The 20,512-nt window shown below is 42.2% G+C and overlaps 1 protein-coding gene across 1 annotated transcript; it reads right to left on the reverse strand.

Annotated features, from left to right (window-relative positions):
- Window positions 1–1,427: 1,427 nt before the first annotated feature.
- On the reverse strand, window positions 1,428–17,543 carry LOC117740684 (metal transporter CNNM4-like). Its single transcript, XM_034547216.1, has 8 exons — window positions 16,037–17,543; window positions 12,195–12,338; window positions 11,810–11,944; window positions 10,947–11,116; window positions 7,864–7,960; window positions 4,734–4,823; window positions 2,721–2,896; window positions 1,428–1,937 (listed from the first exon to the last, which is right to left on the reverse strand). Exons 1-8 carry the CDS (start codon window positions 17,541–17,543, stop codon window positions 1,428–1,430), a joined length of 2,829 nt encoding a protein of 942 aa, XP_034403107.1.
- Between the last annotated feature and the right edge of the window lie 2,969 nt (window positions 17,544–20,512).

The following is a 20,512-nucleotide window of genomic DNA, read 5'->3' on the forward strand; positions in this document are numbered from 1 at the left end:
ACCAGCGATGACTAAAGGTTCAGTTCACCAAAATAAAAAATAAAAACAACTTGCTAATAGTTTTATGAACAGAGCTTTTGAGATTTCTGCCTCTGAAAAGATAAATAATAGATAATTTAGTTTTTTGTAGTTCAAAAGATGTAAAAATTAGAGCTTTTTGTGCAGAGAGAATGCAGCTTTAACACATGAAGCATAGACTTCTATACAACCAGAGGAGTCGCCCCCTGGTGGTCAGTAGAGAGAATGCAGCTTTAACACATGAAGCATAGACTTCTATACAACCAGAGGAGTCGCCCCCTGGTGGTCAGGAGAGAGAACGCAGCTTTAACACATGAAGCATAGACTTCTATACAACCAGAGGAGTCGCCCCCTGGTGGTCAGGAGAGAGAATGCAGCTTTAACACATGAAGCATAGACTTCTATACAACCAGAGGAGTCGCCCCCTGGTGGTCAGGAGAGAGAACCCAGCTTTAACACGTGAAGCATAGACTTCTATACAACCAGAGGAGTCGCCCCCTGGTGGTCAGGAGAGAGAACGCCGCTTTAACACGTGAAGCATAGACTTCTATACAACCAGAGGAGTCGCCCCCTGGTGGTCAGGAGAGAGAATGCAGCTTTAACACGTGAAGCATAGACTTCTATACAACCAGAGGAGTCGCCCCCTGGTGGTCAGGAGAGAGAATGCAGCTTTAACACGTGAAGCATAGACTTCTATACAACCAGAGGAGTCGCCCCCTGGTGGTCAGGAGAGAGAATGCAGCTTTAACACATGAAGCATAGACTTCTATACAACCAGAGGAGTCGCCCCCTGGTGGTCAGTAGAGAGAATGCAGCTTTAACACGTGAAGCATAGACTTCTATACAACCAGAGGAGTCGCCCCCTGGTGGTCAGGAGAGAGAATGCAGCTTTAACACGTGAAGCATAGACTTCTATACAACCAGAGGAGTCGCCCCCTGGTGGTCAGGAGAGAGAATGCAGCTTTAACACGTGAAGCATAGAATTCATGTTATTGATTTCACTTCAACAGCAACAAATCTTTCCAGAAACGATGCCCCAGTTATTCTGGATAATCCGTAGTAGTGAGAGTAACCCGGATGCATCTGAAGACTGTCGGTCTGTAGATGATCCACAGAAACTGGGAAATTGTTTCAGTAAAAACTCGTTGCTGGTGAGTTAATTTTTCACTTAGGTGAAACAGTCTTTTTGTAAATCCGGTGAACTGAACCTACAAACACAAACCCCGTCTACGTTTCCACTCGTGCTCACTAGCGTTCCCTCGTCTACTCTAGATTCGAAGGGGGGGGGGGGGGGCATGCAGGACGGGATAAAAGAGGATCTCTGTACACACGAGGTGCTGAACCTCAGTGAGTTCAGGAGACGACGAGCAAACAGGAAGTAGAGCGAGTGAGCGAAGGTGCTTTTGACGTTAGATGGTGCTTTCGGTGTGTGTGTGGCTGATGGTGTGGATGGGGTGTGCCTGGGTGTGGCTGGGCCTGTGGGGGCCCAGGCAGTTCTGCTGCTCACTGAGCAGAGTGGTGGTCTCCCCCGGCCCGTTCCCCGGATCGGGAGACGGCGGCGGCGGCGGCAGCAACAGCAGCTGGGGCTTCGGGGCGCCGCAGGAGGACGGAGTCGGGTTAAAGGCGCCCGCAGTCGGGCTCACGGAGGACGGGTGGGGTTGGGTGAAAGTGGTGTGGTTGCTCGGAGGGGGCGTGGCTTGGGGCAGAGGCTGGCTGGGTCTGCGGCCGGACGAGGAGGCGGATTGGGGCTGGCGCTTTGCGGGAGGCGTGGCCAGCGGCAGCAGGGCGCGGAACCCCGGTGGCGTCACGGGGGGCAAAGAGACGGACGTGTCCAGACGAGTGTGACTGCCCTCGGGTGACTGCGGCGTGCTGTCCAGCCGGGACGCCAGGAGGCCGTTCTGGTACTGAGCACGAGTGATCTGAGGACGACAAAACAGCAACGATAAGATTGTTCTTAAAGTTCTACGAGGCTCTGGCGCCCCCTGTGGACTAAAGTGGTAGTGTTGGTTCTAGTGCCCCCTGTGGACTAAAGTGGTAGTGTTGGTTCTGGTGCCCCCTGTGGACTAAAGTGGTAGTGTTGGTTCTGGTGCCCCCTGTGGACTAAAGTGGTAGTGTTGGTTCTGGTGCCCCCTGTGGACTAAAGTGGTAGTGTTGGCTCTGGCGCCCCCTGTGGACTAAAGTGGTAGTGTTGGTTCTGGAGCCCCCCTGTGGACTAAAGTGGTAGTGTTGGCTCTGGCGCCCCCTGTGGACTAAAGTGGTAGTGTTGGTTCTGGTGCCCCCGGTGGACTAAAGTGGTAGTGTTGGTTCTGGCGCCCCCTGTGGACTAAAGTGGTAGTGTTGGTTCTGGCGCCCCCTGTGGACTAAAGTGGTAGTGTTGGTTCTGGCACCCCTGTGGACTAAAGTGGTAGTGTTGGTTCTGGTGCCCCCTGTGGACTAAAGTGGTAGTGTTGGTTCTGGTGCCCCCTGTGGACTAAAGTGGTAGTGTTGGTTCTGGCGCCCCCTGTGGACTAAAGTGGTAGTGTACAGGTTCAGGTTCAGGTTCAGATACTTGTTCAGGTTTGTGTACTGGTACTCGTGCTCATACTGATTCAAGTACAGGTTCTGGTTCAGGTTCAGGTACAGGTTCTGGTTCTGGTTCTGGTTCTGGTTCTGGTTCTGGTTCTGGTTCTGGTTCTGGTTCAGGTTCAGGTTCAGGTACCGACCTTGACATACTGCAGGTCGGTGAGAGCTCGTACGCAGAAGTCCGGTACGTACTGGAACGGCGTCCCCGGGATCTGAGTGACGCTCCCGCCGACGGAGACGTTCTCCGGAAGGCGTTCGGTGCAGCTCAGAGACGCCGAGCGGTTCAGGTTCCCCGCGTGAGACGGAGAGCGAAACTCTGGTGTGGGACAGAGGAGAGTGTGAGGGCAAAGAAAACAACAACAACAACAACAACAACAACAACAACAACAACAACAACACGTGAACGGAAGCAGGAAACAAATTGACGTGGAGATGATGATGAACACAAACACGTTGACGACACACGTTGATGGTTCATGACGGAGGAGATGAGGGAAGAGTGACGCAAAGAGTGAGACAAACGTGAGGAGTGCATCGTTTGAGCAACGGCAGGACGAGGAAGCTCTCTCATTGGCTAGGAATAGTGATGTCAGGGGGGGGGGGGGCGTCGGTGATGATCATTAGTGCTTAAAGGAACAGTTCAACATTATCTGGTTAGAGAGAGTTAGATGAGAAGATTGATACTGAAATTTTGAGTTACGGCACGTTAGCTTAGCTTAGCATAAAGAATGGAAACGGATGGAAACTGCTAGCCCGGCTGTGTCTGAAGGGTAGGCACTTGTTTTTGGGGGGGGAGGGGTGGTTTAAAAGGAGGTGAAGCCCCGCCCCTTCCAGTGTCGGCCATGATTTAATTTTCTTGTCTGAGCCGTGCTAGCGGTTTGCAGGCTTTATGCTAAGCTAACTAGCTGCTGTATTAGCGTCATATTTTAAAAAGCTATTATCTTCTCATCCAAAGAAAAAGCAAACTAACGTATTTAAAAAAAATAAATTTAAAAAAAGTCAAACTAATCCTTTAACCGGAGGTCTCAGATTAGCCGACGTCACAGGAGTTCTGAATAACATCTGACCACAGATCAGTGGTTAGAGGGGAGGAAGGGGAGGAGGTGGTGGCTCCTCGAGCCCCATCCAGCAAGTGTTCCTCCTTCACGTAATGTAAAAATATGAGATTTAACGATCGTTAACGTTTTGTTATCCATCAAATGTTTGGTAAATCTTTTTAAGGTGTGTTGTTGTAATACTCATTTCAGCCACAAGAGGCTGTTGTGCACCGCAAGCTCATATTATAAATATAACTCAAAGCATTTAATTTGAATTATTTTAAGTGCATGTGAACCTTTTGTTTAGTGTTCATGGAGAAAATAACTCATTTAATTATAATTATAGCACTTATAACACAATTTAACACAAATTATATTTTAATTCAGGAGAGAAAACTATTTAAATAAGACTTTTTGTTTCTCACTTCATTCAAAACCAACAATTTAAAAGAACTATTTAAGATATTTTAATTAATACACAGCTTAAACCGAACATTTTGAATCTTTTTTATTATAAAAAACTATATCTGCACACGTGTAAAATGTGCAGGAGGACAATTATCATAAAATAATAATTTACTAATAATTTACTGAAAACATGAAATGGAAAATAATGAATTCGAACTTGAGGAATTGTCTTTAAATTGTTTGTCAGTTAAAAACTCAAAATGCTATAAAAGCAAATAAAAACTGATTATCACATTTGGGAACACATTTGAGAATATTTGTGCTTATTTTGTGATTTTTATATTTTATAATTGAATATTTGAGATTCACGTTTCAGAAATGAATCCCGTCCAGTTAATTTAAATGGTGATTTGGACGACATTTAACATTTAAGAGCTTTATTTTGGCGGTTTTTGACTCTATATTTAACTATTTCTCTCCCAATCAAGACTGAATGAGGTCAGAGGTCAAAGGTCACTCTGAAGGGCATCGTTTGTAAACAAAGGGCATTAAACTGTTTGTATTCTGGGTCTGTCCTTGCTGGATTAGGGCTCTGAAGAGGATGAAAAAAAGGGAAAGTCATGAAGAGGACCCCCCTCCCTCCTTCCTTCCCTCCTTCCCTCCCTCCTTCCTCCCTCCCTCCTTCCTCTGGCCCATGCGAGTGTTTACCTGGGAAACGAGAGAACAGAGAAAACCTCTTAAGAGAGAGGCGCCGTGGAGGGGGAGACGCCACTGATGGGGAGAGAGGAGGGGTGACGGCTGAGAGAGGAGGAGGAAGAGGAGGAAGAGGAGGAGACAGAGAAAGATGAGCTGGTTTATTTTATATCAGTGATCTGCATTTTATTCTCTTGAGAGGTTTTAACTGGATTTAATCTGCAGAATGAGCCTCTGAGCTGATCGGTAATAATATCAATAATATTAATAACGATCAATTACTGTTAAAAAAACGGGAACATTTGACACTAAATATTTTAATAAACCATAAAGTTACTAAACACAGCCGTAGATTACGTGACGTTTCAAACATTTCAAAGTAAAAAGAATTCTAATTAAATAATAAGTAGATCAATGATGAATATTTACTTTGATATGAATTGAACAAGGATTTACAGATATTACACATATTTAAATCAATAAATCAGATTCTGATTAAATCACCCGTCTCAGAATCTTTCCAGTAAAATACGAATAAAACATAAAATATTTAATCCATTTAGAAGCAAAATGAGGCTTTAAAATGTTCTTATGTGCTTATTTTCTGACAATTATTAATAATAAATAATATTAATTATTAAAAAGTTAAATGTTTAACAGTTAAATAATAAACAGTTAAATAATAAACAGTTAAATAGTTCAGGATGAGAAATGAGTCACATGACTTTTACATCTGACACTTGAACACCATAAAACAGGAAGTACACACAGCAGTTTATCCAGGAGGAGGAAGAAGAAGAGGAGGAGGAAGAGGAGGAGGACAAGGAGGAGGAGGAAGAGGAGGTGGAGGAGGAGGACAAGGAGGAGGAGGAAGAGGAGGTGGAGGAGGAAGAGGAGGAGGAGGAGGAGGAGGACAAGGAAGAGGAGAAGGAGGAGAAGGAGGAAGAGGAGGAGGAGGAGGAGGAGGAGGACAAGGAGGAGGACGAGGAGGAGGAGGAGAAGGACAAGGAGGAGGAGGACAAGGAAAAGGAGGAGGAGAAGGAGAAGGACAAGGAGAAGAAAGAGGAGGAGGACAAGGAGGAGGAGGAGGAGGACAAGGAGGAGGAGGAGAAGGAGAAGGAGGAGTAGGAGGAGGACAATGAGGAGCACAAGGAGGACAAGGAGGAGGAGGAGGAGGAGGAGGAGGAGAAGGACAAGGAGAAGGAGGAGGAAGAAGAGGAAGAAGAGGAAGAGGAGAAGGAGGAGAAGAAGAAGAAGAGACATGACTCATCATCAGTGATGAAGATGAACCACTAGAGGGCCCCAGTGAGTCAAACAGTAAACACTTTATAAAATACTCTTTATTGTATTTTTAAAACATGTTTTTAAACTCAACCCAAATTAACATTTTGTAGCCGACTAAATAGTACTACTACTGATATGTAGTACTACTGATATGTACTACTACTGATATGTAGTACTACTACTGATATGTACTACTACTGATATGTAGTACTACTACTGATATGTACTACTACTGATATGTAGTACTACTGATATGTAGTACTACTACTGATATGTAGAACTACTACTGATATGTAGTACTACTGATATGTAGTACTACTGACATGTAGTACTACTGACATGTAGTACTACTGATATGTACTACTACTGATATGTACTACTATTGATATGTACTACTACTGATATGTAGTACTACTACTGATATGTACTACTACTGATATGTAGTACTACTACTGATATGTACTACTACTGATATGTAGTACTACTGATATGTAGTACTACTACTGATATGTAGTACTACTGATATGTAGTACTACTACTGATATGTACTACTACTGATATGTAGTACTACTGATATGTAGTACTACTACTGATATGTAGTACTACTGATATGTAGTACTACTACTGATATGTACTACTACTGATATGTAGTACTACTGATATGTAGTACTACTACTGATATGTAGTACTACTGATATGTAGTACTACTACTGATATGTACTACTACTGATATGTAGTACTACTGATATGTAGTACTACTACTGATATCTACTACTACTGATATGTAGTACTACTACTGATATGTACTACTACTGATATGTAGTACTACTGACATGTAGTACTACTGATATGTACTACTACTGATATCTACTACTACTGATATGTAGTACTACTGACATGTAGTACTACTGATATGTACTACTACTGATATGTACTACTACTGATATGTAGTACTACTGACATGTAGTACTACTGATATGTACTACTACTGATATGTAGTACTACTGATATGTAGTACTACTACTGATATGTAGTACTACTGATATGTAGTACTACTACTGATATGTACTACTACTGATATGTACTACTACTGATATGTAGTACTACTGACATGTAGTACTACTGATATGTAGTACTACTACTGATATGTACTACTACTGATATGTACTACTACTGATATGTAGTACTACTGACATGTAGTACTACTGATATGTAGTACTACTGATATGTAGTACTATATGTAGTACTACTACTGATATGTAGTACTACTGATATGTAGTACTACTGACATGTACTACTACTGATATGTAGTACTACTACTGATATGTACTACTACTGATATGTAGTACTACTACTGATATGTACTACTACTGATATGTACTACTACTGATATGTAGTACTACTACTGATATGTATTACTACTGATATGTATTACTACTGATATGTATTACTACTGATATGTAGTACTACTGATATGTAGTACTACTGATATGTAGTACTACTACTGATATGTATTACTACTGATATGTAGTACTACTACTGATATGTAGTACTACTGATATGTATTACTACTGATATGTATTACTACTGATATGTATTACTACTGATATGTATTACTACTGATATGTACTACTACTGACATGTACTACTACTGATATGTAGTACTGCATATCAGTAGTAGTACATATCAGTATGTGTTTGTGTGTGTGTGTGTGTGTGTGTGTGCGTGCGTGTGTGTGTGTGTGTGTGTGTTTGTGTGTTTGCGTGCGTGTGCGTGTGTGTGTGTGTGTTTGCGTGCGTGCGTGCGTGTTTGCGTGCGTGTGTGTGTGTGTGTGTGCGTGTGTGTGTGTGTGTGTCTCACCCAGTGATGGAGAGCTCAGAGCCATGACTCCGTAGTAGGAGAACGGCCCGCTTTCAAACTTCATGTTTTCGTTTCCGGCTTCCACCTCCACTCGCCCCTGAAACACACACACACACGCACACACACACACACACACACACACACACACACACACACACACACACACACACACACACACACACACACACACACACACACACACACACACACACACACACACACACACACACACACACACACACACACACACACACACACACACACACACACTTGATTTAATAAGCACATTATCTAACAGTGTGTGTTACACTAGCAGTGGTCGTCTCCTGTGACAGAAACACTTTGACGGCCCATAAATATTACATTCAGCTTCAGGTGTCTCTCACATTCAGGTGTGTGTCTCTCTCTCTCACACACACACACACACACACACACACACACACACACACACACACACACACACACACAGTGTGAAACAGGAGCAGCTGTGTTCAGGTTGCATGGCGGTGTCTGCAGTCACTTCACACCTCAGGTGTTGAAGGAAAACAAAGCCTCTCAAACACATTCGGAGAGAAAGAACCACATGACGGGTGTGTGTGTATGTGTATGTGTATGTGTGTGTGTGTGTGTGTGTGTGTGTGTGTGTGTGTGTGTGCGACACTTAAGAGACTTTTATTTTACTATATTTTACAGAATATTAAACGTTTCCTCTTGTTTTTCTGTTTTAGAAACCAAAAACCTTTTGTTCAGTCTGGTTTATAATTTGTGTGTTAATGTTTATTATTTGGTCTAATTTTTAGTGTTTTTATGCAACGGTTTTAGTATTTATACGTATGTTATTTCTTATTCTTGTTTGCTCCAATTTTACTTTATTTTTGTTATTTTCTAAACTTATTTCTATTCATCTTCTCATTATATATATATATATATATATATATATATATATATATATATGACACATATGTACTGTATTATACTGTATATATATATATATATATATATATATTTAAATAAATAATAAATGTATATATACATAAATATATACATATATATTTAAGTATATATATATGTATATTTATATATATATATATGAAAAACGTAATTAATTAAAACAGCATGTATAAATAGATGTGTGTATACACATATATAAATAAATATATGTTCATGTATATAAAAAAATAAAACTTGATTGATTGATTTATTGGTGATATTTTTTTTCCGTTTATTTTGACACAGTAATAATTTAAAAAAGGATTTGATTGTCCAGTGATGATGACCTTCCAGAACTGCTTCCTGTTGGTTACAGAACTACTTCCTGTTGGTTACAGAACTACTTCCTGTGTGGTTGCAGAACTACTTCCTGTTTGGTTACAGAACTACTTCCTGTGTGGTTGAAGAACTACTTCCTGTTTGGTTGCAGAACTACTTCCCGTTTGGTTGCAGAACTACTTCCTGTTTGGTTGCAGAACTACTTCCTGTTTGGTTACAGAACTACTTCCTGTTGGGTTATAGAACTACTTCCTGTTGGGTTAGAGAGCTACTTTGTTTTGGGTTACAGAGCTACTTCCTGTTGGGTTACAGAGCTACTTCCTGTTGGGTTACAGAACTACTAATCTACTAACTACTAATCTTCCTGTTGGGTTACAGAGCTACTTCCTGTTGGGTTACAGAACTACTAATCTACTAACTACTAATCTTCCTGTTGGGTTACAGAGCTACCTCCTGTTGGGTTACAGAACTACTTCCTGTTCGGTTACAGAGCTACTTCCTGTTGGGTTACAGAGCTACCTCCTGTTTGGTTACAGAACTACTTCCTGTTGGGTTACAGAGCTACTTCCTGTTTGGTTACAGAGCTACTTCCTGTTGGGTTACAGAACTACTTCCTGTTAGGTTACAGAGCTACCTCCTGTTTGGTTACAGAACTACTTCCTGTTGGGTTACAGAGCTACTTCCTGTTTGGTTACAGAACTACTTCCTGTTGGGTTACAGAGCTACTTCCTGTTGGGTTACAGAACTACTTCCTGTTGGGTTACAGAGCTACTTCCTGTTGGGTTACAGAGCTACTTCCTGTTTGGTTACAGAGCTACTTCCTGTTCGGTTAAAGAACTACGTAGTCACTGCAGCTCTCTCTGAGTCGTTTAACAAAACAACAAAAAACACTTCAACCTCAACAAGTATCAGACTTATGATTCAACTCAAACAATTCTTTTCCCCGTGTTGTGATTTTGTGCTTTGAATAAAAGGTTAAAGGTTAAAACATCCAGTTAATGGTCTTAAGTCTTAAGGGTTCATTGAGGTTAGCGCCAGCTCGTGTGTTAGATCCCTGACGCACGCGGTTTAAACCGGGAGTTCTCTAAGCTCACGCCGCGGTGACACCAGCCGGCTCTCTGACCTCTTTAATCAATACTTCTGCTCACAGTCAATTATTTATCGTCTCTCTAGACTCCAGGAAGTAAAAACGTTTAATAACCTCCGCTGAAGATATTTACTAATTCTGTGGCTTTAAATCTTATAATTATAATAATTATTCTGTATCGTGTGTTATAATTTTACATTGTATCACAGTTCTGTGTTAAACACAAGAATAGGATATATTATATATTATATAAATATATATTATTTACTATATATATATATATATATATATATATATATATATATAAAAAATTAAACGACGACCGTAACTTCCTGATCTTAGGATATATATATATATATATATACATATACATACACACACACATACATACATACATAAATATATATGTATATATTTTATTATTTTTATATTTGTTTTATTATTAAATACTATTTGCGGTACTTGTATTTAATTTGAGTGCTGAATAAATAAATAAAGAGGTTAATAGTGTACTTTTTATTCCACTACAGTATTTGATAACTTAATATAAGTTATTTAACAGATTCTGATTATTAACACAAAGTATTCTTATAATAAATAATAAATAAATATGATATATTACCACATATCAAACAGCAGTTTCTAAATTAACTCCTTCGTTAGCAGTTGCAACATTAAAGTGTGTGTGTGTGTGTGTGTGTGTGTGTGTGTGTGTGTGTGTGTGTACCTGCAGTACGAGGATGAAGAAGTCCACAGGTTTGCCTCTCTGATACAGGAAGTGCTGCGGCGAGCGTTTGTCGTTGTCGTTGAACTTGATTTCCTTGATGACGTCCGGGTGTCTGAGGACCCTCAGTAAGACCTTCTCTGTGACCTGGAAGGGGCTGAACAGGGTGACCTCTGGGGGGGGGGGGGCACCAAACGTTACTATGACGTAACACCTCATTTGCATATTGAAAACAGCATTTCATAAAACTTGTAACACACTAACTCCTCCTCTTAATGTCAGTGATGAAGTGGTGAAGTTTCATGGTTCATCTACGAGGTCATGTTTTGACCCTACAAATATATATTTTATAAAAAATAAATATCTAAAAAAGATCTTTTAAATATTTATCTTTTATTAAAAACAAAAATCGACATTTTATTAAATAATACAAATATATAATAATTTACAAAATATATACATTTTATGAAAACAAATATACATTATTTTAATTTCAAATAATAATAATAATACGAATATTTCGAGTATTTCTAAAATATATATTTGAATGTTTTGATGGTTACTTTGGGGTTCAAGCCATGCACTCTGTGGTTTTGTCATGACTATAATCTTTATTAATGTATTTATGTTTTGATTTATTTTGTATTCCTCGTGGAATAAACTTAATGTAATTAAATTATATTGTGTTTTATTGCCTGGATATCTCTGCTGCTTATGTTGTTTACAAACTAAACGGAACACATTTCAAGATGATATAACCCTAAAAATTAGAGGCCATTCGGACGGTGACGTCGCACTGAGGTCACGCTGAGGTCACCTGAGGTCACGCTGAGGTCACGCTGAGGTCACCTGACATCAGAGCTCACCTGTCGCCAGGAAACGATGCGCCGCCAGCATGAGCTGAGGAGAGATCTTCACTTTGCTGTCGCCCTCCTGCTTGAAGGCCGAGAAGTCGGGCTTGTTTTTATTGGGATCCACCTTCTTCCTGTTCCGGTTGTCAGCTGCAGGAAGAGGAAGAGGAAGAGGAAGAGGAAGAGTTTAGTTTCTCTTGATCTCCCGGAGCTTTCTTACTTTTCTTTTCCCAGTTAAATGATTTTATTTGGTGGAGTTTTGTCTTTCACACTATTAATTTATTTCACTAAAATTAAATCAAATGCAAAGAAAACTTGTTTCTTCTTGCATGATGTCAGGAGTGTGTGTGTGTGTGTGTGTGTGTGTGTGTGTGTGTGTGTGTGTCGTCTGCCGACTCACTGTAGAGGTCGGACTCGTCCAGGATCTCCGACTTGATGATCTCCTCGATGACGTCCTCCAGGGTGACCAATCCCAGCACCTCGTAGAACGGGTCCCCCTCCCCCTCGTTGTTCACCTTCTGCACGATGGCCAGGTGGGATTTACCTGCAGAGAGTCGGAGAGCCACAAGGTCACAGACACGACGGCGTGGACAGTTTTTACATTCGCACAAAGCTGAGCTGTCAGCAAAAAAAAAAAAAAAGAAAAGAAAAGTAGGGCAGCGGGCAACTGTGAAATAAAAAGAACGCTGTTGGATTTGGTTTTCGGAGGCGGCTGTTATCCGGCGAGGACAGACTGATGCCTCATTTAGCCCAGACTGGACTAAGAGCTTTACAGCAACAGAGCTGGAGGAACTGGCAAAGCAGAGATAAAGGGGGGGGGGGGGGGGGGGGGGAGGTTAATCCTACCCTCATTAAAAAAAGACCCGTGTTCTCGAACCTCAAGAGGCTGCAGGACAGAAACACAACGAGAGTTATGATCTTCTGCACTATTCTTCTTTTTAGAGAATAATTAAACAACAGCCAAATACGTCTCTGGTGTCGACCTGTCAATCACCTTCTAGCCACGCCCCTAAAGCATCCCCTGCTTTATGGTCTGTTTGACTCTAAATGACCATAATTTACTAAATGAACATCACGCTGTATTGAAGAAGACTTGAAACTAGAGATTGAGACCAAAAACTAATGTTTACAATGTTTACTGAGGGAATAAATCAAGAGAAGTAGAGTCATTTATATAGACTTCTATACAACCAGAGGAGTCGCCCCCTGGTGGTCAGGAGAGAGAATGCAGGTTTAACACATGAAGCATAGACTTCTATACAACCAGAGGAGTCGCCCCCTGGTGGTCAGGAGAGAGAATGCAGCTTTAACACATGAAGCAGAGACTTCTATACAACCAGAGGAGTCGCCCCCTGGTGGTCTGTAGAGAGAATGCAGCTTTAACACTTTAACACTCTCTGCTGAGAGGCTGATTGGACATAAACGGGTTGAGTCCCTCTGGCAGGAGGCTGAGGTCCATCAGGACCAAGACCTCACTAACAGCTCCTTCTCGTGGGCAGCCGGGCTCATTAACTGAGTCCGGGTCCCTCACTGACTGACTGTCATCCCCAGGACGCACTTAATTCTTCACTTTAATTACACTTGTCACTTTAAACTTACTTACATTGTTTAAAGTACGGACCACATTAATTCCATACCTGACAAAGTTATTATCCACTACAGTTCAGCTCCATACGAGATACGACTGTTTTGTCTCTTTGCATGTGCTTTGTCTCTTTGTCTCTTTGAATGTGTTTTGTTTCTTTGTCTCTTTGCATACGTTTTGTCTCTTTGTCTCTTTGAATGTGTTTTGTCTCTTTGCATGCATTTTGTTTCTTTGTCTCTTTGCATGTGTGTTTTGTTTCTTTGTCTCTTTGCATGCGTTTTGTCTCTTTGTCTCTTTGCATGCGTTTTGTCTCTTTGTCTCTTTGCATACGTTTTGTCTCTCTGTCTCTTTGCATGTGTTTTGTCTCTCTGTCTCTTTGCATGCGTTTTGTCTCTCTGTCTCTTTGCATGTGTTTTGTTTCTTTGTCTCTTTGCATGCGTTTTGTCTCTCTGTCTCTTTGCATGTGTTTTGTCTCTTTGTCTCTTTGCATGCGTTTTGTCTCTTTGCATGTGTTTTGTCTCTTTGTCTCTTTGCATGCGTTTTGTCTCTGCATGCGTTTTGTCTCTTTGCATGTGTTTTGTCTCTTTGCATGTGTTTTGTCTCTTTGCATGTGTTTTGTCTCTTTGCATGTGTTTTGTCTCTTTGTCTCTTTGCATGTGTTTTGTCTCTCTGTCTCTTTGCATGCATTTTGTCTCTTTGTCTCTTTGCATGTGTTTTGTCTCTTTGTCTCTTTGCATGTGTTTTGTCTCTTTGCATGCGTTTTGTCTCTTTGCATGTGTTTTGTCTCTTTGTCTCTTTGCATGTGTTTTGTCTCTTTGTCTCTTTGCATGCGTTTTGTCTCTTTGCATGCGTTTTGTCTCTTTGCATGTGTTTTGTCTCTTTGTCTCTTTGCATGTGTTTTGTCTCTTTGCATGTGTTTTGTCTCTTTGCATGTATTTTGTCTCTTTGTCTCTTTGCATGTATTTTGTCTCTCTGTCTCTTTGCATGTGTTTTGAGAACCAATCAGAGCAAAGAAAAGCTCTGAGTCACCCCGCATGCTAAAACATCAGCCGCTGACACGACCAAACACACGACCCGGCCTCTGGCCGTTGTCGTGTAGAGTCAGCACAGCCCACTGACGTGATGACTCAATCATCATCATCAGCTGCTCTGTTCCCTCTAAACTCACAGGAAGGTCAGAGGTCACAGCCAGCAGCCCTGCTGCAGGTTCAGTGACTTCAGCAGGACAAACGTCAGCCGTGAAGTTAAAGTTAATTAATCTGCAACTATTCTAATAAATCACTTAATTGCCATTTTTCAAACCAAAATGCCAAATTATCCAGCTTCTAAAATGTGAGGATTCAATGATTTTCTTTGTCATAAATTGTATTAAACTGAATGTTTTGGTTTTTTTTAGACTATCGGACAAAAACTAGACATTTCAAGAAGATACGAAAACTTATTTTTCACGGTTTTCATACATTGATTAATAGAAATACTAGAAAATAAAAAATCAGCCTGATCCAAAATAAAAAGCATAAATGTGAAACCACGTATGAACGATGCTGAAGCACACACGCGCGGATAGTAAAAGTGCTATAAATAGCCTCTAATAAATGTGCATTTTTTCCTGTTATTTACCCATTTAAATACAGAATAACATCTTTATAAATGTGATGAAACAATCAGATGACATCCGATATCTTGACAGCTTCATCCGTAGCTCTAATTCCCTGCCGGAGCTTCATTGTTACATCGACGGCTTTGTTTTTCCGAGGTGTGGATATCAGCGCTGAGATTTCCAGCGCTAATCCGGTGCGCCTGAACGTGTTCATCCCAGAGAACACGTGAACGCGGCGGCGGCGGCTTTCACTGATTAGTCGCTGCTCTCTGACGGGATGAAAACCGTCTGTCGGGCGAGATGAAACTCTGATGCAGCCAATCAATAAAACACCACACGGCCTGATGGGAACGGGCATTAAGTCACGAGGGCAATGACGGGTCATATTTATGTGGATGTTTCTTTTATTGTTATTTATAAAATGGAAATGGAAAAATGTTGATATTCCAAATAACCTCATCTTTTTCCTTTGAAGTTTTCTGCATAAAGTAACGCGCTCGCTAGCTCGCTAAATTGAATATAAATATGTTTATACTCATATATATACACACACACACACATACATATATATATATATATATATATATATATATATATATATATGTAAATACATATATTTATTGGTGTTCAAGTGGTTAAAGTTCTGCTTGGCAGCGGGTTACTTAATGCAGGAAATTCAAAGGCAAAAGATCAAGAACCAGGAAGAAGGAAAGGAAGGAAAGGAAGGAAGCAAGGAAGGAAGCAAGGAAGGTACATGTTGTACCAAAAAAATACAACATGTACCTCTGAGATGTAAACACTCACTAAGTATGTAAAGATATCGTCGTACAGTTTGTAAATATGAAGATGAGGATATATATACACACGTATATATATATATATATATATATTTCAGAGCTTGACTGGAATGAAATGTGCCCTCGTGTGATGTTCCAGTCGTCAATAGAGCCGATTGATTCGGACTGATTCCGATTGGAAGGACAGGAAGTTGTTTGTGTGGCTTCATGTTTCACACACACACACACACGCACACACACACACACACACACTCACGCACCTTTCTTGAACTCCTCCAGCATGGCGTCCAGCCTGGTGTCGTGGAACACGAAGTGGACCGGGTGGTTGTAGAACTTGGTGATGGTCTTCAGGGTGGTGCAGTCGTCCGGGTCCACGAAGGCCAGGTCCTTGACGTACAGGATGTCCACGATGTTGGAGCGCTCGTCGTCGAACACGGGGATCCGGGTGTAGCCGCTCTCCATGATCTCCGACATGGTGTTGAAGTCCAGCACGGCGTCCGCCTGGATCATGAAGCAGTCGCCGATGGGCGTCATGACGTCCTCCACCGTCTTGGTCCGCAGCTCCAGGGCGCCCTGGATCATGTTCATCTCCTCCTTCACCAGGTCGTTGTAGGGCTCCGTCACCTTCAGCATCTCCACCAGCTTCTCCCGGTTGTACACGGTGCCGATCTCCTGGCCCAGCAGCACGTCCAGCAGCTTGCTGACGGGGAAGGACACCGGGAAGGTGAGGAACATGAAGAACTTGGTCACCATGATGGTGTTGGCCCCCACCGCCAGGCCGTGGCGCGAGCACAGCGCCTGCGGCACGATCTCCCCGAAGATGACGATGCCGATGGTGGAGGCCACCACGGCGCCCAGGCCGGACCCGATCAGGTCGTCCAGGAGGATGGTGAGCGTGGTGTTCACCAGCACGTTGCCCAGCAGCAGGGAGCACAGCAGGTAGTTGCCCTTGCTGCGGATGGGCTCGATCTTCCGGGCGTCGTTGCGCTCCTTGTCGGTGCCGCAGCTCTGCACGATGCGCAGCTCCATGGGGTCCAGCGCCATCAGGCCCAGGTTGAGCCCGCTGAACATGCCGGACAGCACCAGCAGGCAGCAGATGACGATCAGCTGCAGCCACATGGGCAGCAGAGACTTCTTCTCCTCCAGCACCAGCAGCCGGCCGTCGCTGTCGCCCAGCTGCACCCACCTGCTCCCGTCGTCCGCGGCGTGGCGCGTGCACAGGGCGTACTCCTTCTGCGGCTCGCTCTTGCGCAGCGGCTTAACGCGCACGGTGAGCACACCGGACGTGCCTCGGCCGCTCACGTTCATGAAGGTCCCGACGCTGATGTCCTTCGTGAAGTCGGCGCAAGTCCTGTCCGGCGCCTCCATCATGCCGCTGCCGCCCCTCGCCGCCGCCGCGGCCGCCGCTTCCTCCTCCTCCTCCTCCTCCTCTTCCTCGCCGCCGTCCGTGAGCTCCGTGAAGCGGATCTGCGTCCAGGCGCCCGAGTGGAGCTGCACCCCGTAGAACCGGAGCTGCACGGTGCTCTCCTCGGTCACCTGGATGACACCGTCGTCATTGGTGCCGGACGGCTTGTCGCTCCTCTCCAGACGCATGCCGAGCACCTGTCCGCCGCCGCCGCTGCCGCCGCCGCCTCCGCCGCCGCCGCCCCTGCCGCCCGAGGACGCCGCAGCAGCGGCCGCCGCCTCCGTGCGTCCGCCCACCGCGCTCCACAGGAATATAATGACAGCGAGAATGTAACCCTGCTGCCCGCTCCACTCTGTCGCCATGTTTGTTTCACTGCTCGGCGACCCGGGGGCTGACGTCATTTACTCATGTCCGAGCGGCTCCGCCCCCCCGCCGGCCCGTCACACACACACACACACACGCACACGCACACACACACACACACACGCACACACACACACACACACACACCGTTATCACCGCCTACCGGACGGTGACAGGTAGAGCTAATAAACAAACTCTCCTCCTCCTCCTCCTCCTCCTCTCTCACTCTTCATCACACACAGTCTGTGGTGTTGATGCTCTATTTCTGCAGCAGGTAAACATCCCACAATAATGCACGCGCGCTGCGTCCCCCCCCCCCCCCCCCCCCTTGTTATTGTCTCTCGGGGCAATGCGGCACACAGCGGATGGAGATGCTGCGGCGGCCAGAGGTCTCTCCTCCTCCAATTGTATCCGGAGCCAGCTGCTGTTATGTAAAGGCACATGGCATCTGCACCCCCCCCCCCCCCCCACACCCCCCCACACACACACACCACCCCACACACACACACACACACACACACACACACACACGCACACACACGCACACACACACACACACTCCCCTTCATCCTCATCCTGCACCATCCCGCACCCCTCTGGCACCGAGCCCGGTCTGCTCCGCAGCTGGGACTTTATCCGTCTGTATAATAATAATAACAAGTAATAATCACAATAATAATGAATGCGTTAAGAATACTTGTTACTTAAAAATAAAATAATAATAACAATAATAATATCAATACTAATAGAGATGTATTAATAACTCAAATTCATTCAATTCAATGTTCATTTGAATTAAATTAGGGTTACACAGTTGGAACTTCATCTGTCTTTACAATAATAACATTAATGATAAGCTCTAAACATTAAACATTGTATTACTAATAATTATATTGGTGTAATAATATTAAATATTATTATCATAGTACAATACTACAAATAACAATTAATAACTGCCTTATTGGTACTTTATTAAATGAGTGTCTTTCAAACAATCCTCTTAACTTTTTAAGTATTTGGACTTCAAATTACTGCATTAACCTCCTATTTGTCTTCTTATTTTAATATTTCCTAACCATCTTTATTTTTAGGCCCTAATATTTAGGGACCAAGAGTTACGTAACACAACACTCAGCAATGTCTTCTGCCACCTGGTGGTCAAATTTATTCTTTATTGTTGGTAAATTATTGAGTGATTATTTACCTCTCACTGATTGGTGAATAATATATATATAATATGTAATAATATAATATTTATGTAATAATATAAACAACATTTTGGAAGATTATAATTTAAACAATAATAAATATAATTACAATTGAATAAAAATTAGAATTGACAAGTGTATGTAATCATTAGAAAATTAAATACCAACAGTTTCTGTTCAATTTCTGCTTTTATTAGAAAAAATACACAAACCAAACGTAACGGAAGACTCTTCAAAAATTAAAAAAAGATATATTTAGTTCACAGGATTTTGTTTATCACTGTTTTTAGACTCAGCAGACAAACATCCTTCATTACATAACGATCTAATAAAAGAGTCAAATATGAATAAGTTAATTAGGATGTGTGACGTCTTTCTTCTTCTTCGCTGCTTTCAAAACACAAAAAAAACTTCAGTCAAGTAAAAAGTGACGAACATCTTCTTAAAGCTTGAAATACTGGCGAGACAAATATTATTTATGTTTACGTTTTATTTATCTTCATTGTTTATGTAATTACACGTTTCTCTAAACCAAGTTCACCTTTTCAGCACGACAGCGATCAATATAGTTTCTTCCCTCAACAATCACCAAACATGTTGTTTTGTTCCTCTTTGTAGTTGTTATGCAACTTTTAATAGTCGTATAGTCTCTTTGTTGTTGTTTTGAGTCTCTTTGTTGTCGTTTCATTCCTCTTTGTGGTTATTATGCAACTTTTAATAGTCATATAGTCTCTTTGTGGTTGTTTTGTATCACTTTGTTGTTGTTTTGAGTCTCTTTGTGGTTGTTTTGTATCACTTTGTTGTTGTTTTGAGTCTCTTTGTGGTTGTTTTGTATCACTTTGTTGTCGTTTCATTCCTCTTTGTGGTTATTATGCAACTTTTAATAGTCATATAGTCTCTTTGTGGTTGTTTTGTATCACTTTGTTGTTGTTTGTTTTGTATCACTTTGTGGTTGTTTTGTTACTCTTTGTGGTTATTATGCAACTTTCAATAGTCGTATAGTCTCTGTTGTTATTTTTTGTCACTTTGTTGTTGTTTTGTATCACTTTGTTGTTGTTCCATTCTTCTTTGTGGTTATTATGCAACTTTTAATAGTCGTATAGTCTCTTTGTGGTTGTTTTGTATCACTTTGTTGTTGTTTTGAGTGTTTTTGTGTTTTTTTTGTATCACTTTGTGGTTGTTTTGTTCCTCTTTGTGGTTATTATACAACTTTTAATAGTCGTATAGTCTCTTTGTGGTTGTTTTGTATTACTTTGCTGTTGTTTGAGTCTCTTTGTGGTTGTTTTGTATCTCTTTGTTGTTGATTTGGTATCTTTTGTGTTTTTTTTATATCACTTTGTTGTTGTTTTGGTTTCTTTTCTGTTTGTTTTGTATCACTTTGGTGATTGGTGGTGATGATTGTGGTAATTGGTGGTGATTGGTGGTGATGGTGATGATGGTGGTGATTGGTGGTGATGGGGATGATGGTGATGATGGTGGTGATTGATGGTGATTGGTGGTGATTGGTGGTGATTGATGGTGATTGGGGATGATGGTAATGATGGTGGTGATTGGTGGTGATGGTGATGATTGTGGTGATTGGTGGTGATTGATGGTGGTGATTGATGGTGATTGGGGATGATGGTAATGATGGTGGTGATTGATGGTGGTGATTGGTGTTGATGGTGGTGATTGGTGATGATGGTAATGCTGGTAATGATGGTGGTGATTGGTGGTGATGGTGATGATTGTGGTGATTGGTGGTGATTGATGGTGATGAT

The sequence above is a fragment of the Cyclopterus lumpus genome, chromosome 12 (genome assembly GCF_009769545.1).
Source record: "Cyclopterus lumpus isolate fCycLum1 chromosome 12, fCycLum1.pri, whole genome shotgun sequence".
Lineage (NCBI taxonomy): Eukaryota > Metazoa > Chordata > Actinopteri > Perciformes > Cyclopteridae > Cyclopterus > Cyclopterus lumpus.